General features: G+C 41.3%; 1 protein-coding gene across 1 annotated transcript in view; it reads right to left on the reverse strand.

Moving 5' to 3' along the window:
• Positions 1-2,651: 2,651 nt before the first annotated feature.
• The window catches only part of ARC3 (GTP binding protein), a 185,814-nt gene continuing 170,022 nt past the window's right edge, over positions 2,652-18,443 (reverse strand). The window contains exons 11-15 of the mRNA XM_087674777.1: positions 4,303-5,341; positions 4,077-4,178; positions 3,816-3,953; positions 3,466-3,632; positions 2,652-3,351 (exon numbers count right to left, since the gene is read on the reverse strand). Of these exons, the coding sequence (XP_087530903.1) occupies positions 3,282-3,351; positions 3,466-3,632; positions 3,816-3,953; positions 4,077-4,178; positions 4,303-5,341 (1,516 nt within the window). The 3' untranslated portion in view covers positions 2,652-3,281. The remainder of the gene's footprint in view (positions 3,352-3,465; positions 3,633-3,815; positions 3,954-4,076; positions 4,179-4,302; positions 5,342-18,443) is intronic.

Consider the following 18,443-nt stretch of genomic DNA (forward strand, 5'->3'; position numbering starts at 1 on the left):
AGGTTCAACTATCCAAGGGCTTTTTGACATCTATATTGTCCCTTTTTCCAACATTTCTTTAACTACTTGTTCAATTATTTCATTTCTTTTTGTGAATCTACTTGTTGTGCCATCTTTATAGGTGCATGGTTTAATGTGTTTATGTGGTGTTCAACTGGGGCAAATGTAATAGAGGGAGAGGTATAGAGAGTTACTTCTTGATACTTCTTAAGTAGATTTATTATATCTTTTACCCTTGCTGTAGAAGCCACAATTTGAGAGTAATTAACTCTCGAACCGATCGTCAACTTTTTTATTTCTAGCCATTTGCATCCTAAAAGTTAAGAGTTTCTTGGTTTTGAAGTTAATGTTTCGATCGACTTTGTCTAGCCAATCACAATCTAATGTTAGTGACAACAAATGTAGTAGAAGTACATAACATTCATAAAAATATTTAGTTCATTATATATCAATTGTGACTATGGCTACTTTCTTTGATATTTAAAAATGTTTATCTCCAAACAATTCCAAAAATTTTGAGTGCTTTTACAACTTCTAAGTTTGTTTATTGCACTATTTCTTTACCGATTGATGAGAAAGTACTTTGTGTCCAATGACAACCAACTTATTTTCCTCGATTTTCATTTTTACAGTACAAATAAGCCTTCTTTTTCCAATTGCAAAGCCTTGAAAGTACAAGGGAGGTATCTCGATAAGCCAATTGTTTAGTCATTCCTTGGTATTGCTCCGAGATGTGCTATCATATTCAATCCAATTTGTATATTTTGCATTTCACTCGTTCTTGGTCTTTTGCATTTTCTACAATTTTTAGCTTCAAGACCAAACATGTTACAACCATAATATCTATGATGTTCCTAATTATCCCTTTGTGGGAACTTGTTAAAAGATTGAGCATTTTGAATATCAATGTCGATCGGTGTAGGTTTATCTTGTTCATGTGTTATATGAAAGTCTATCGTATTCTCAATCAAGATATTATTCTTTATCTGTTAAGCAATTTATATAGCCTCGTGTAACGTTTTGGACCTTGATCTTGGACTTGACATGTAATATTGTCTTAAACAAGGCCATAAGAAATGCAACTTCATTGCTTCTAACATAATTGCATTTACTCTAAGCAATAATTGATTATTTTTTATAGCAAACTGTGTAATGGGTTCATTTTTTAATTGCTTATAATTATTTAATTGTTGAAGTGTTTTTTTCTTAACATTTTGTTATCCAAAATATTTTGTTAATGGACTTTTAGTTTCAAATCAATTTAGTTTAGTTCTTTTTGCTTGTTGTATATACCAAGTTATAGCAATTCCTTCTAATATTGTCCGAATCTTATGTGATTTTGAATCATCTTATCATCCGTGGTATGTGGCCACAGTCAAGAAATGGTCAAGCCATATAAGCACATATTCCGTTGTTGGGCATGAAAAACAATTTGAACGAACACAATAATCCAAAGGTGCATTCATCCTAATTGAGACTTGATTTTATTGATTGGCTAGCAACAGCAATAAAGCTTGATTAGTATTGGTCACTTGAATCATTAATGCATTCAAGGTTTGATTATTCGGTTTTGAATAGACACATTGTTTTCCTCCAGCATTCCTTCTTCAAATCCTTTCATATTCTAAAATAAAGTTGTTTTATAGTTAAAGAGAAATTAGAATATCTAAGGTTGTTGCAGAAGGTGAGCATTAGGAAAGCTAGTAGGAATTTCTTTTAATAAAAGGGATCTTTCGAACAACCAAGTTGCCATGTTTTGGACTGCAAATCTTGACATCATCCACCTCAACAAGGATTGCAAGCCGTGTAGATCAATGATTACAAACATGGCGTCTACTTCAACGTTGCGACAAGGAGTCTAAGGCTTGTGGACAACTATTAGCACTTCAACGAACATTTGCTGCTATGTTGGAGCTATTTCGACCTACGCCAACGCTTCACGACAGAGTGACTATCAGGCAAGCGTATGCTAGTGTTGACTCAAAGCAAACACGTCACCACTCAACATGGCAACAAGGGAAGAACACACACACACACAGAGTAGCAAATGCTAATCAAGAACTGAGGGCACACTTCACCACAATGATGTGAAATGCTCTTTGTTTGGCACTCAAAAGCTTTCCTTTCATTCAATTGAACCGCCTAATAATAGTACACTAGCTATTCTATTGGGCCTTGAAATGGACCAACATTCAAGCGAGAGTTTGTTTTACAACCATAGTTAGGTTACCCTTTCGGTATTCTAGTGGGTAATAAGTATGTCTTCCATGTGGACAACCACTCTCTTAGCACTATCCTCACACAAACATTGATTTTTTAATAATCTCTCGCTCTCTCTCTCTCTCTCTCTCTCTCTCTCTCTCTACTACTTTTTCCATTGGGTTCTTTGTGTTGGGGAAGGGGAGCTGCGGCGACGGAACAAGGTGGCCCCCTTGCAAAAAAAGAAAAACAAAAAAACAAAAAACTCTAACAGTCAGTCAAACTGACTTTTGTTCGCTATTTGTGAACAATCAACCCAAGAACTATGGTCCTACTCTCACGTGCAGGACCAATAAAACATTTAGTATATAGGCTTAGTGGTAGGGCCTATGGCCTATGAAGGCAAGGGTGCAGCTTGATGCATAGCATGGTAATGTTCCTAGTGGACCAAGGGTACATGTGGTAACAAATGGTTGTTTGCACATGTTTGATTTCAAACAACATATTTGGAGAGATTTTTCATTTTGATTCACATCAAGAGGGAATTTCACACTACCAATTTTCAATAATTGGCTTAAGCTGAAAGCCTAAATATGGCCCTCACTGCAGGCTCAATAATAGCCCACCTTTATTTACAACACATGGAGCAGCAGTGAGGGTTAAGCTGGAAATAACCCCTGCAGCACAGCAAAGCATGTCTGCAGGTCAATTATATACATAATGTAGATCTATTTTTACAAACAGGCTGCTTAGGCCATTATACTCTCCTGTAGATTGCTGCAGGACCCTCCTGGCTTCTGCTGTTTGGTTAGAACCTTTTCATGTTTCTTTGAGACCAAATGGTCTCCACTCCTCAGAACTACCGACGAACCAAGCATTTAGTTGTCTCAAGGATTCCCAATAACTGGCTTAGGAGCGTTCAGAGAGACTTTCATTTCTTTCTTTCACTATCCTCGACTACCAGTCTCTCCATGAAAGTCACGAGTGGCTGAATGGTGTTTAACATTGCGCAATTGCAATGTAACCTTTATGCAGTCCTCAGCACTCTCAAGTTGATCCTACATAATTCTTGTACCAAAATTTCAAACCTTTTCTGAATCTTCCAGCTGTTTACGGGACACTAAAACACCATAATCCCAGATCTCAGACCACCTGAAATCAAAAAATGGGCAGACAACATTTCAGAAAGAAGAAATGAATCATGCATTGTGTAGAAATGCCTTTAACATTAGGTATCATAGACGTGCAGAATTTCAGAAGACTTACTTTAACCCACTCGCCTCGATGAATAGACACTTGCCGTGTCTCCAATTCTCTCTGAAATGGCCAAAGAAAATTTCGCCTTTGGCTGAATAAAACCGGCCCTCTCCGTTTGCTTTACCTTTCCAAAAGTCTGCATACAATCTATCACCTGTGTGATAATAGAACCAACCCTGGACGAGTAGAAGCAAAAATTAGTTCTGAGAAGAATTCAAAAATCACATCTAGTATAGAGACTGGAAACAGCTCACAATTTGCATGAATTTTGGGCTCCCTTTAACTCATTAGAGAGTACTCTTCAGTTAAAAAAATAGTTGATATTCATAACCATCAAGATAAGCAGCTCAAGGGTTTACCTTGCCGTGCATTTGATCATCACGCCAGTAGCCCTGGAAAACATCACCATTAGCATAATAAAAGGAACCAGAGCCTGCTCTCTTCCCTTGCTTCCAAAGCCCATCATAGAAGCTCCCATCTTTGAAAGTAAGGCGACCCTGCAATGCAAGTAATCCCACATTTAATACCTGAATAAACAATGATGTTCATATGATGTTTTGACGTCATCAAAAAGTGTATGCAGCAGTTCTAATTGAACATGCCCAATCCACAGCAAACACCTTTCCCTCAGGCAGACCTCCATAGCAGCGGCCCTTATAGACACCATTCTTGTATCTCATTTCCACCAGTGGGGTGAGCTTTACTCGGCTCCGTTCGGTTTCCTGATATTACAGATGAGAATAGCATTTACATATCAAAACATTTTCCCTAGTCATAAATAGCTATAGATATCAAACTTAAAAGAACTTAAGCAATAATCCAAATGCCGTATATAAACATGCATACCAGCATTGATGCAGCACGTGCTGAAAGAAATGAAGAATCTTCCTTTGCCTCATCTTCAAAATGTTTTGGCCACTTGGAAGATGCTGCACTGTAGATTTCTGCCACTGCCTCAACACTACGCATTAGCACTCTTGTTAGAGGTGCTGAAAGGTTAAATTGCATTGATTCCGTGTACCCTGGCTTAGAAATTCGTTCCCTGCTTGACTTTTCTGACACGGGTTCAGTGTCACCAAAGTTGGGCCTCACTCCAATTGGAAGACTAATCTTCTCAGAAGCACTAACACTTCCGAGCCGTCGACGTGCTAGTGCCCAAGCTTCTGCAACAGCAGAATTTGGACCAGACTCCCACCTTGTTAAGCTCTTCATTTGTGCTCCCATGCTCATTTTGCCCCACTTTATTATGGAGGAAAAAGTTGGAAGTTTCCATTTAGCATCCTCATCATTTTCAGGAGTGTACCACTTGTTGTACATATTCAAGTTATCTTGGTAAAAATCTAAGCCAGCAGACTCCTCTTGTCTCAGCCCTTGAGCTGTTCCAATTGGTTCATCAAACACAATCTCTCGATCTGTTTTCATAGTTCTTTCTTCCTTACCGAGGCCACAGCTTGATATCTCAACAGGATAAAGCTCCTGAGGCACTGTGCTGTCCTTCGCACTATCCTCAAACATATCTGAAAACTCCATTTCAGATGTTTTACCACAGTCAGCATTCTCCAGCATGTAAGTCCTATCTTCATCACCCCCTCTTCCCAAAGCTTGTATATCAATGTCATTTTGGATAGTGTTGACCAGAGCATCACAATCTGCATACTGTGGGAAGGCAAGTTCAGAACCAAGGGAGCCTTTATCTTCTTGCAAAATTGCTGTTGTATTAGGTTTGTCAGTCAAAGTTTCCTCATCATCTGAGGCAACCCCATGAAGCTTTCTCAATTCACGTCCATTCATGCTGCTTGATTGCATAATCTTGCTGTTGAAACTAGTATTTACTTGGGAGGAAAGCTCTTGAAGCTTGGCCGATTGATTTGGAAAGTTTTCAATTCTAGCATCCATAGAAGGTATTCTATATCAATCAATGAACACATATTTGAACACAAAATTGTTTACAAAACTGAATTCACGGAGAGCACACAGAGAGAAAAACATTATGCCTATGCTAAAGCATAATCCTGTAGATTTGTTGGATACCCAGCTTACATAACAAAAAATATTTGAAGTAATGTTCCCAAACCCATCTGAATCGCATGTGGCAAATCAACAACTTAAAATAGTGTCCTTTAAACCCTACATTGCATTTTGTGCACGTATAGTACATTTCATGCGGTATCGTACTCTCATAGTTGTCAACTACGAAAGGTGCAATACGGTACTGTACGATAAAATATAGTACTAAATGGTACCTTATGATATTTTAAGGTATGGTACGTTATTAGTACGAAAAAAATAACATTATTTTTAAAAAAACCATAGATCATTAAATGATAGAATACATGTTTAAAGTGGAAATAGTCATTTCATTCCAAAATAAGATGAATACATGAGGGTGGTTATAATAGTGTAACGTGCCTAATTGAAAACCCCTCAGTGGCACAATTTAGTGGCCCATCAAGAGGTTATCCTAAGCAATGTCACATGATACTTGGAATAACACGGGGTCTATCACCTAAGTTCTTTTTAGTCCACTCCACAATGGAAGGTTTCGGCCATAACCAATAACTAGTGTTCCTGGCACGCTTATCCCGTAAAGCGGGGTGCGAGAGAAGTGAAGCTCGATAGCTTCACTTCCCTATCGCACAATGGGTAATGCTATCACAAAAACATCACATGCTTTACTCCCCTCTACTCAAAACCCCTCTATCTCTCATCCCATTTACACCTCACGGTCACATGGGTTGTGCAAAACATGCGATACAACTACAGTCTAGTGTATCATAGTAGCATCATGCATGTGGATACAATGATAGTAGATACAAAAAGAGAGTGACCTATGAATCTATGACGAGGCATCACTATCATCATCACCATCATCATCATCATCAGAACCCTCTCAATGCTCATCAAGAGAGTCTGAAGATGACTCCTTGGCATCAAATAATGAGATACACTCATACTGATTCTCACTAATGAGGTTACCATCTGTTGGGTCTCACTTACGTCTACGCTCACAGAGAAGTGTTGGTGATTAGGACACTGGGGCAAAATTTACTCTCAGTACGAGAGGTTTTTTTTCCTCTAGACTTATTCCCTTCTTTCGTATGTGCTTATGTTACACACTTAAGGGCACTTATCATGTTTGGGTGTGAACACCCCCTACAACCCTAAGGTTTAAGGGTTGTACTTTGTACTTTCAATTTACACTCTTTTAGTCTATTGCATTGGGTGTCATGCTTCACTCTACACATTGTCTACTGCACTCTCAGTTGAGCTTCGATCCTCTCAACCTCTCACCTTTGCTATCAGAGCTGAGTTCAGCTCAATTCAGCTCAGCTCATCTCAGCTCAACCTCTTGTGACATGCCCGCCTATTGGCTATCCAAGCACATTTTGATAGCCCATCGAGAAACGAATCTAAGTGCCGCCGCCCGGCACTCCCATGGAATGTTAGGGGGTTTGTCGCTGTAACCGGCCTATTCACTGGGAAGGGCAGTAGTGTACAACCAAAATATAAATGCTTTTACCCAATTTAACAGTCGCCCACTTTACCTGAACTTAAAGACATAGAATCAAGAAGAAAAACAAGAAGCTAAAATGCTCTTGTTGCCACACCGACACCTTTTTGGCCCCTAAGTTAGGCGCCCCTTGCTGTATTTCTTTATTTTTAAAAAGAGGGAAAATACATTGGGCTGTCTTTCACCTATTCTGGGTGAAATTTGGCAACATAACAATACAATTACTGACCCAAAACAAGTTGACCAGGAGGGAAAACTCTGCCCAAGTCTGAAACTTCTGGTTGGAGTGCAGAATTGACCATTTCAATCTGTTGTAATTACTGGTTCAGACCTGTTCTGAAACCTGTTTTCAGTTCATACTGTTCCCTGCACAATTCAGCCCATTGTAATTACTGATTCAGACCTGTTCTGAAACCTGTTTTCAGTTCATACTGTTCCCTGCACTGTCGTGCAGCATCTCGGCCAAGTGCCCCTTGAATCTGACATCAATTGGGCTCTGAAATACCCTCTGAACAGTCCAGAATCAGTTCTGGTTTAGTGCTGTTTCAAGCACTTGCTTGGTGAGGTTACCACCCTCACCTGTCCCTGCTGGGACAACATACAACTGCTCCTGTTCCTGGAGAATGGAGGCTCTTGCCTCATGCAAAAATATCATATTCCACACAGCTGTACCTGAATCTGAAGAAAAGCCCTTGATTCTGCAGCATAACCGTACTGTCAGAGAGAGAGAGAGAGAGAGAGAGAGAGAGTAGGAAGCAAGCTCAAGCCTCTGTGCATCATAGATAAGGTAGACCAGCTCTCAAGAGCTCTCCATCTGCAGCAATCCACCTCCCTTTCACAAAATGAGGCCCCCATGCATTGAAACTCGTTTTTGTGCTGCCCTCTGTCTCTCTTTTGGGAATTTATGCCCAAATTGTGACACATGGCATACCTGTAACAATTTTCCTGTTTTAAACCTTTCGGTCTAAAATTCTCCATCCTCAGTTCAAAATTTGACCTCGGCACAAACTAGAGGATTAATCCTCGTACAAAAACGAAGATAATGACGTGAATAGATTCTGGGGTCCAAAAATAGTAACTCCCTAAAATTTAGGAGTTGCTTCCATTGCATCCCCACTAGTCTTCTGACCATCTTTGCAGACTATGACTACATCCAAATCTGTAATGTAGCTCAATTGAAAGTGAATTTCCACTCATGACCCCACATGGACTAATCTCTTGAAGATTTGTCCATTTTCACTTTGAACTAGTCTCTTCCAGGCTAGTTCTTCAACACACTTGTCCATATACACTTTCACAAGTCTCTTCCAGGCTTGTCAATCTACAGTGCCATCAGTCTCTTCCAGACTTATACTGGACCTTAACTATCCAGTCTTGACTCACTGAACATTCCTGTCCGTTTCACATACTGGCCATGCAACTCAGGCGTTTAGATTTCAAGAGGGATCCTTCCAAAAAGAAAAACCAAATAAAATATGTAATAAAGAAATCAACAAAAAGGTAATAGTTGTCACAGTCTTGTGACATACCTCCCTCTCGAAATCGCAAACGTCCTCATTTGCATGAATATCATACATGCTTCCAGCTCCCAGTGAACTTACACTTGGCAGCACATGTACAACACATACATGCTATCAGTCAACATTGTGAACTGAACACGTTGTTAACACATGTATGTTCTAACTGTGAAACATGGCAGACTATCATCGTGTGACTCCACATCACTGTTTCCAGATATAGTGGCCGGTACACCACAATGATATCCCCATAGTGGCAGATTCTCATTTGATGACTCCACATCACCCTGACTAGAGATCTAGTGGCCGGTACATCAAAATGATATTCCCACTGAGTTAATTCACAGAATACATGCCCGATCGAGTAACCATTGTTACAACATGTATTCAATTCAATAGAAGTAAAAACTGTATTCTTGCAAGCAATACTTACTTCTTTAGCACTGAGAAAACCATATGGACACAATAAGTGTTAACCTGTACAAAATTTGTTTCTGTACATAATTTCTTTCTTAAGCAATTGTCACTTTGACAATCTATTTCAGCTTAGAGATACAAGGGGTCAAGGTAGGTTGCAAGCGAAATGCTTCAAGGTAAAGTTCCCTTTTTTGGCCCTCGCAAGATTCTGCTTTCATAAGCCACTACCCGGCCATCTTGCATTAGCACTGCACCAATGCTATTGCCATAGGCATCACACTGGACAACAAATGACTTCCTAAGATCTGGCAGAATGATCACTGGACTAGAAGTCATCTTTTCTTTAAGAAGATTAAAAGCTGAAATCTCTTTCTGTGTCCACTAGAAAGAGACTCCTTCTGTAAAGCATGTAAAGGTGAAGCAATCTCTGCAAAATTGTGAATGAACCTCCTGTAGTAAGAACACAAACCCAAGAAGCTTCTAACATCATGGACAGTCTTCAAATCTGGCCATGTTCTAATTGCTTCAACCTTAGCAGGATCCATTCGGACACCATCCTTTGACACTATGTGCCCCAGGAACTGGATTTCTTCCAAGAAGTACTCACTCTTCTTGCTATTGATAAGCAACCTATTACTATAAAGCTCATCAAAGACTGCTTTCAAGTATTCTCTATGCTCCTATTCATTCTTTGAAAAGACAATCATGTCATCAAAGAATGTACCAACAAACTGCCTGTATGGACGAAAAATCCTGTCCATCATTCGATTAAACGTAGCAGGAGCATTAGTAAGTCCAAATGGCATTACCAAGAACTCATAGAGACCAAATGTGGTCCTAAATGCAGTCTTATGCACATCCTCTTGCTTAATCCTAATCTGATGGTATCCACTCTTCAAATCTATCCTGCTGAAAATTGACGCTCCTTCCAAACGGTCAAGGATGTCGTCAATCCTTGGAATGGGGAACCTGTTCTTGATGGTACTCTTGTTCAACGCTCAATAATCTATGCACATGCGCCAAGAGCCATCCTTCTTTTGCACTAAGAGCACTAGTGAGCAAAAAGGAGATGAACTTGGCTGAATCAGCCCTTTTTCTAAGAGCTCAGTCACCTGGCTCAATATCTCTTTCTGTTGGGCTGCACTAACTCTATACGGAGGTCTATTTGGTGGGCTACTGCCTGGCACCAAATCTATTGCATGATCCTCAGACCCCTCTAGTGGCAACTGTGATGGTAATGAGTCAGAAAAACAATCAGTGAACTGAGACAAGAAAGCAGACCTGTCTCTATCTAACATAGAAAAATTTGACTCATCATTATCCTTGACATCACGTGCAAAAATCAAGTACGCAGAAAGATGATTCTTTATTACAGATGTAATGGTAGAAGCCGATACAACAGGTACAAACTCTCCTTTAAGCTTCACATCAAGCACATGAGTCTTTCCCCTATGTTCCAAAGTCAGTGTCTTGTTAAAGGCATCCAACACACCATGCTTTCTGAACATCCATGGCATTCCCAACAAGACATCACAACCTTCAAGTGGCATGATATAAAATTCTTCTGCATCAACATAAGACTGTATATGAAGACGCAACTTCCCAAGAATGGGTGTCACAGACTCTAAGTGACCAGGACATGCCAACCCTTCCTCTGCTGTGTAGCCCATTTCATCTGCTCTGATGCCCAAAGTAGAAGCCAACTCTGGTGAGATAAAGTTTGCCTTAGCTCCAGGATCAAAGAAAATGAGTACATGTTGATCTCTAACTTTACCCCAAGCTCTGCAGAGCTCATTAGCATCCGAGTGTGGCTTGTCTCCCAGCATATCTGGCACTAAACCTGCTGAAGGTTTGGGCTTCTTTCCTTTCCTGTCCTCTTTATCATCATCAGCTGATCTCTTATTCTTGTCCGGATAGTTAGACGCAATATGACCAGTCTGCTCACAGATAAAGCACTTCCTCTCGGCCATTAAAGCCTTTCTCTCTTCAAGAGACTTGCGCACAAAAGGTTTCTTTTGGTCCTTTGATTGCTGTCCAAAGGACTTGGCTAGTTTCTTCTTGAACTGCCAAGGTTTACCTGTGCTTTGAGAATTCTGATAAACTTGTTTACCAAATGGCTTCTTTGCTGAAAATTTTTCAGATTTGTCCTGTTTAATGCTGCCCCCAAAACCACTTGACTGTCCCAACAATAATGCATTTCGTGTGGTGGCATTCTCAATTAACTGAGTCAAAGTGGTGACCTTTGTCTTTGTACAATAATTCCGGAGTTCCTTGGGTAGCCCACAGCAATATTTCTCTATCTGCTCGGTCAATGGCACAACCCTGTAAGAAGTGACTGGAAGTAAAGCCTCCCAAAACTTCTTATTATAGTCTTCCAAATCCTTGCATTTAGATGCATCCAAATTGTGCCAAGCTGACATAACATCAATCTCAAATTCATTGGTCAACCAAGCAGAAGCAAATACTTCCTTAAAGTAAGTCCAAGTGGCAGGAGCATGTCCTTGCATCAACAGTGTACTCCACCACTGACTAGCATTGTCCTTAAGAAAAGTGGCAGCTTTCTGGACCTTAGCAGGCTCTGTAAAGTTCCCTCTTGCAAATGCGGCATCAAACTGCTGTAAGAAAGAGAGTGCCTTAGTCCTATCTTCAAATCCTCAAAAGATGTCAAACTGTACGGCTGCACCACCTTTCTTGTATGGCTTTGGCTTCTCATGAGCCATCAAAGGGTCCGTAGGATATGCCTGTAACATAGGAACACTAATAGGTGGCATAGGAGTTGCCGGACCACTGACTACAGGGCTTGTAGACACAATACTTGCTTGCTGATTTTGATAACCAGCCATACCAAAAGTGCCCTGTGGCATGCCAAAACTGCCTTGAACTCCCTGAAATCCAGGCTGTTGCCATACATGGGGTTTGGTATAAAACCCTGTGTACCCCCAAACACTGTTGTTGGTACATAAATCTGGTTTCTAGGCGCATAACCAGCCATACTCTGAAATACAGATCCACGTCCAAAGTACCCAAGATGTACAGAGGTCAGTGGGAAAACCTGTGGTAAAACCTGAAAACTGTTTCCCTATCCATTTAAACCAACATTTGGCTGCTGCAAAGTGGCGAGCTGAACTGGCAATGCCTGTGTAACTAGCGTTTTCACCACCTGTTCCTGGACAGTTGGAACCAATCTTGGAGTCTCCATTGACACCGCAAGCTGCCTTAGTGTTTCCACTAAATCTGCAGCATGCTTACCCTTATCCTGGACCTCTACTGGATCCGAAATCTTTGCAGATTGCCCAACTTGCTGTGAAGGAGGGGAAGGCTACAAAAATGCCAAAAACCTTGGATTCTGCATCACTTGAGTAAAAATACTCACAACAGCAACTAACTGAGTCTTGAAAGTGTCTTTATCCATAGAAGAAGCCGTAAGAACTTGTGGCTCAACCATAGCATGAGGAGTAACAAATTGTGGAGGTCTAGAAGACTCTCCCACCTCATGAACAACAGGGATCTCCTGTGATAAAGATGCTTCCTCTCTGGTGTCTTCCTTTCTATCAGCCATAATGCACAATTCTGTGTCTTACACCCAAACAAACCCTGGCTCACTCTTTAGGGAAAAAGTGATTCGGTCTCGGCAATGGAACCATGTAACCGGCCTGTTCACTGGGAAGGGCGGTAGTGTACAACCAAAATATAAATGCTTTCACCCAATTTAACAGTCGCCCACTTTACCTAAACTTAAAGACACAGAATCAAGAAGAAAAACAAGAAGCTAAAATGCTCCTGTTGCCACACCGACACCCTGTTGGCCCCTAAGTTAGGCACCCCTTGCGGTATTTCTTTATTTTTAAAAAGAGGGAAAATACATTGGGCTGTCTTTCACCTATTCTGGGTGAAATTTGGCAGCATAACAATACAATTACTGACCCAAAACAAGTTGACCAGGAGGGAAAACTCTGCCCAAGTCTGAAACTTCTGGTTGGAGTGCAGAATTGACCATTTCAATCTGTTGTAATTACTGGTTCAGACCTGTTCTGAAACCTGTTTTCAGTTCATATTGTTCCCTGCACTGTCGTGCAGCATCTAGGCCAAGTGCCCCTTGAATTTGACATCAATTGGGCTCTGAAATACCCTCTGAACCGTCCAGAATCAGTTCTCATTTAGTGCTGTTTCAGGCACTTGCTTGGTGAGGTTACCACCCTCACCTGTCCCTGTTGGGACAACATACAACTGCTCCTGTTTCTGGAGAAAGGAGGCTCTTGCCTCATGCAAAAATAGCATATTCCACACAGCTGTACCTAAATCTGAAGAAAAGCCCTTGATTCTGCAGCATAACCGTACTGTCAGAGAGAGAGAGAGAGTAGGAAGCAAGCTCAATCCTCTGTGCATCATAGATAAGGTAGACCAGCTCTCAAGAGCTCTCCATCTACAACAATCCACCTCCCTTTCACAAAATGAGGCCCCCATGCATTGAAACTCATTTTTGTGCTGCCCTCTGTCTCTCTTTTGGAAATTTATGCCCAAATTGTGACACATGGCATACATGTAACAATTTTCCTGTTTTAAACCTTTCGGTCTAAAATTCTCCATCCTCAGTTCAAAATTTGACCTCGGCACAGACTAGAGGATTAATCCTCGTACAAAGCCATCTTTGCAGACTATGGCTACATCCAAATCTGTAATGTAGCTTAACTGAAAGTGAATTTCCACTGATGACCCCACATGGACTAATCTCTTGAAGATTTGTCCATCTTCACTTTGAACTAGTCTCTTCCAGGCTAGTTCTTCAACACATTTGTCCATATACACTTTCACAAGTCTCTTCCAGGCTTGTCAATCTACACTGCCATTAGTCTCTTCCACTTATACTGGACCTTAATTATCCAGTCTTGACTCACTGAACATTCCTGTCCGTTTCACATACTGGCCATGCAACTCAGGCGTTTAGATTTCAAGAGGGATCCTTCCAAAAAGAAAAACCAAATAAAATATGTAATAAAGAAATCAACAAAAAGGTAATAATTGTCATAGTCTCTTCCAGGCTAGTTCTTCAACATACTTGTCCATATACACTTTCACAAGTCTCTTCCAGGCTTGTCAATCTACAGTGCCATCAGTCTCTTCCGGACTTATACTGGACCTTAACTGTCCAGTCTTGACTCATTGAACATTCCTGTCCGTTTCACATACTGGCCATGCAACTCAGGCGTTTAGATTTCAAGAGGGATCCTTCCAAAAAGAAAAACCAAATAAAATATGTAATAAAGAAATCAACAAAAAGGTAATAGTTTTCATAGTCTTGTGACAGTCGCCTAGGATTTCCCAAGTTTGCCTCGCAACGGAACGTTTGCGGCCGAACCCACTAGGATCGACCTAGAACTTGAGTTTCTAATGATCATGGTCTCTTGACAGCATTCTAGCATTGAGGCCTGGACATTCTGCTTTATGCGGAATTACCCACTCCGAAGCAGATTCATACCCCACTTGGTTCAACGAGAATGAGAAACGAGAGGGATGTGCCGCTCAACCTCTCGGCTTGTAGCATAGTCCCACTCCAGTCCCCTAAAACGGTATGAATCGGGTTCTAACTTAACAGTACCTAAATGTCAGAAAACCTTGCAAGAAGCCTCCCAGTTTTCTAGGACCACCCTTCCACAGGACAGACCCGTCGGCGGTTCTGCACACCCGCTTCCCTCAATAGGCGTACTTTAGTTATCTAATTAGCCCTATCACATTTATGGGCGACATTTAAAAGCAGCTTCCTTAATTAAGCCTTTTCGAGAATATGGTTCATTCACGTAATCTTATGGCACTAACACGAAGACAATTTCAAACAGGTTCCTTGGAAGTAAACTTAGTATTAACATTTTAACTAAGATACAAGTCTTGTTCAAAAAGGAACAATATCCACAATTCGTGAGGATGCACTTTATTTTCTTCAAGAATCCGCCCTTGTACTAGTAACACGAGCCCTCGAGAAAGTACCTTGAGTCATGCAGATCATTTGAGTAGAACCTGGAGGTAGGGAATTTACAGCCAGAGCCCCCCTGGCATCCGAGCATCCTCCCGCATTCAAACCAACCCGCTGAGAGACCTGTCGCGGCAGGTTTGGTCCATGTTCCCATCACAGCTATTTAGAAACCCCTTGGCTAGGGTTGGTGGCCAGCTAGGGGTAGTTTGATACGCCCTCCAAAAGTTCAACCTGATTCATTATTCCCATTTCTTTTATGAGTTGGGGGTTATACAATCTTTTACAATAGGTGTTTCTAAACTTACAAGCACAAACAATGGTGTAAGCAAGTGCTCGGGACATTTGCTAAGGTGGGGTCCCTATCTTTGACGCTTAGCATTTGTCCTTCTTGCCTTGGCGGCAATTTCCAATATCCTCCGACGGATAGGGAATACCTTCTTTCCGACCCCGCTTCTGTGTGATAGGAGCAACCAATTATGCAATTGGATCTATCTCCGATAGTTCTCGGATGGTAGTTTTCCTAACTTGCTAGCATTTAGTCCAAGGTTCCGGTCTTGGAAAAACGGCACCCAAATTTTCTTGTCTTAACATCGAGTTGTGTCATGGTTAAGGGTGATATCATCAAGGTTGTTTTGGCTTTATCGAGGCCAGATGTAGGACAGAGACCAATGAGTGTTTTACTTGTGTCAAGGTCCTCCTAGTAGTTTGGCTCACTTACATTTAAACCCTAAGTAAGTGGAGTTAAGCCCTATCCTTGCGTATATAGAGTTCATTTTATTGAATGGCCCTCAGCAATTCTAGCATTTCATATGCGCGTCTTACAACTATCTTTAAGATGAATCCCTAGCAGTGCAACTGAAACTGACCAGGACGCCACGCAATCTAGATACGTGTCTTTCCTAAGACGATGATGCAATGCGGAGCTTTTGCTCTTGGGAATTCATTTCGATGCACTTATGAAAAACATAAATAGAGACTTGTATTTTTCTTTCGAGTGGGGAACATGAAGTTATCATGCCTAATGCAAATGTGAGCTACTTCCCTCTAAAGTTTTATAGGAGCCTAATACCTGGCTTAGCATTGTAATGATGTGAATATACTTATCTGTTACTGTAGCAATTCACGATCCTCATGTACTCGATTCAAGCCTTTACTCCTACCTTTCCAATTTCACAAATTTCGCGATGCAAAAAGTACGATTTCCACTTAATGATGAATATGCTTAATCGTCCCAATAACCCATTTTTCAGTTTCTTTTACCCCTCAAACATGCCAATTCTAGAGCATAAATCTAATGCACTATGAGCACGAACAATAAAGTCCTTGATTTCAGTGTGCACAAATGCAAAATCATTTGTGCAAGTTGTTTGTTCTAAATGTGCCAGAGTGCAATAAAACACAATTTCCATCATGATTGAATAATGCAACCTAATTGGTGGTTAGTTAACATAGAATTTTATCAGAATACTTCTCCCTTCTTAATGAAGTTGATCTACATTTTTAAGAGTTCCCATCAAAGTAGGATTTATGAGGCGCACTTGGTTACTAGGTGACGCAATTCCTTAACCTGCAGCTCCATCGGTTGAAGCGGGATTCACGCTAGATTAGACCTTGCTTCGCTTGGGAGGCATCATATAATTTCGGCTTTTTCTTCGTGGCTACGCACCCACACTACAAGAGAGTTGATTCCTTGCGGAAAGAAATTGACCATGGAATTCCTCTCAGAGGGGAGAAAAAGGAAGGGTAAGCTTGGAAGCCTTCAAAGGGGGAAAAGTTTCCTCCCTCTCTCTCTATCTTTTCTCTTACTCTCTCTATCTCTCTTTTCTTTTACTCTCCTCTCTCTCTCTCTCTCTCTCTCTCTCTCTCTCTCTCTCTCTCTATCTATCTATCTATATATATATATATAGTCAGACAGCATAAAAGAGTCACGATCCCCCAATCCCCTCCTCTACGCCTAGGGCCTTTTATAGTGTATTCTCTGTGTGTGTGTGTGTGTGTTTTTTGGGGGGGGGGGGGGGGGGGGGGGACAAATAGCATGGTATAGAGGCCCCCGCCTATCTCTTTCTAGGCGGCCAGGTGGTTGGGCTACTGCCACTCAACTGTGGTTGACGGGGAGAGAGAAACTAGATATACATTCGGGACACGAAAAAATAGGAAATACGGAATAAATACCCCCACGCTGCCAGCTGGCGGACGCGGGGGGGAGGGGGGGCTGCCACGTGACGACGAGCAAGTGTGGGGAAACTCTAGGTGGCAAACATAGGGGGGCTTCCGTGTGATGACGTACATGGGAGTGGAGGAGCTCCAGTTGGCAGATGGAGCGGGCGAGTTGCGGTGGACGATGACACATCACTAGTTCCTCTCTCCCTGTCAACCAGAATTGAGTGGCGGTAGCCCTTTGCCCCATAGCCGATTACTTTTCTTCAGTTAGTTAGTTTGCTTCTAGAGGAGGAGCAAACAAGAAGAAATAGTGGTGTGGATGTCATAGCCTCTGAGCAGGCTTTTATGGCAAGACAGAAGGGCAAAATCAGCCAAGTAAAGAATGCTCTGCAGAGCTCTGGGACTTTAGGTACTTCACAGGGTAATAAAAAACAAGGGGGCATGCAAGCCAAGAAGGGCAAATGCCATTATTGCAAGAAGCTAGGCCATTACATCACTAAGTATAGAAAGTGCATCACCAAGGAGAAGAAAAAGGAGTCAAGAATGTATGTTTTTTATGCTCCTTCCAGTGCTATTGAGTCAATGTCCTTTGTTCCAGACAGGGACTTGCTTTTACACATGCAATTATGACTTTTCTTGGGTTGAGAGGGCATTAAGCTCTATTGAGGATGCAGACACTTGGTTATTTAACAATGGTGCTTTTAGGCATATCACATCTTGCAAATATTTATTTCCTTCTGTTGGTACAGCTCTAGTTGGCAAGTCTGTACAGTGTGCCAGCAATGCATCATACCCTGTTAGAAGCATTGGGGAGATTATGCTCACAGCCATTGATGGCTCTATTCTCTGCCTGCACGATACTCTTGTGCCAGGTGTAAAGAAGAATTTGCTCTGTATTTCTTCTTTGGCACCTTGTGGATTGCACGTCACCTTTGATGATGATAAATGCATGGTAAGAGATAAGGAAGACATGAGTTTGGTCTGGACTAGCACTTTATGCATGGGTTATATGAGTTGGATGCTCTTTCAGTTGATCAGTCAACGTACTTAGCATCCACTCTTACTCCTGCTATGTTACATACGGAGTTATGGCATGCTCACATGAGGCATGTGAACTATGGTAGCTTGATGCTCTTACAGCGTACAAAAATGCTAGATGGATTACCTCTTTTGGAGAGAGACCTCTTGAGCACTTGTGCGAAGGATGTATTTTGGGAAAAATACATCGGTTTTCCTTTCCCCGTGATGTTGCTTTTAGAGCCACAATTAGGTTACAATTAGTGCATTCACATATATGTGGCTCTATGCAAACAAAGCCATTGGGTGGATATTACTATTTTGTGACTTTTATTGATGACTTTACTCGCCTCTACTAGGTCTATTCTATGGTTAAAAAGTTAGAAGTGTATGATGC

This window comes from Lygodium microphyllum, chromosome 3, assembly GCF_053477565.2.
Source record: "Lygodium microphyllum isolate KBCC chromosome 3, Lygodium_microphyllum_v1.1.10, whole genome shotgun sequence".
In the NCBI taxonomy this organism is placed as follows: Eukaryota; Viridiplantae; Streptophyta; class Polypodiopsida; order Schizaeales; family Lygodiaceae; genus Lygodium; species Lygodium microphyllum.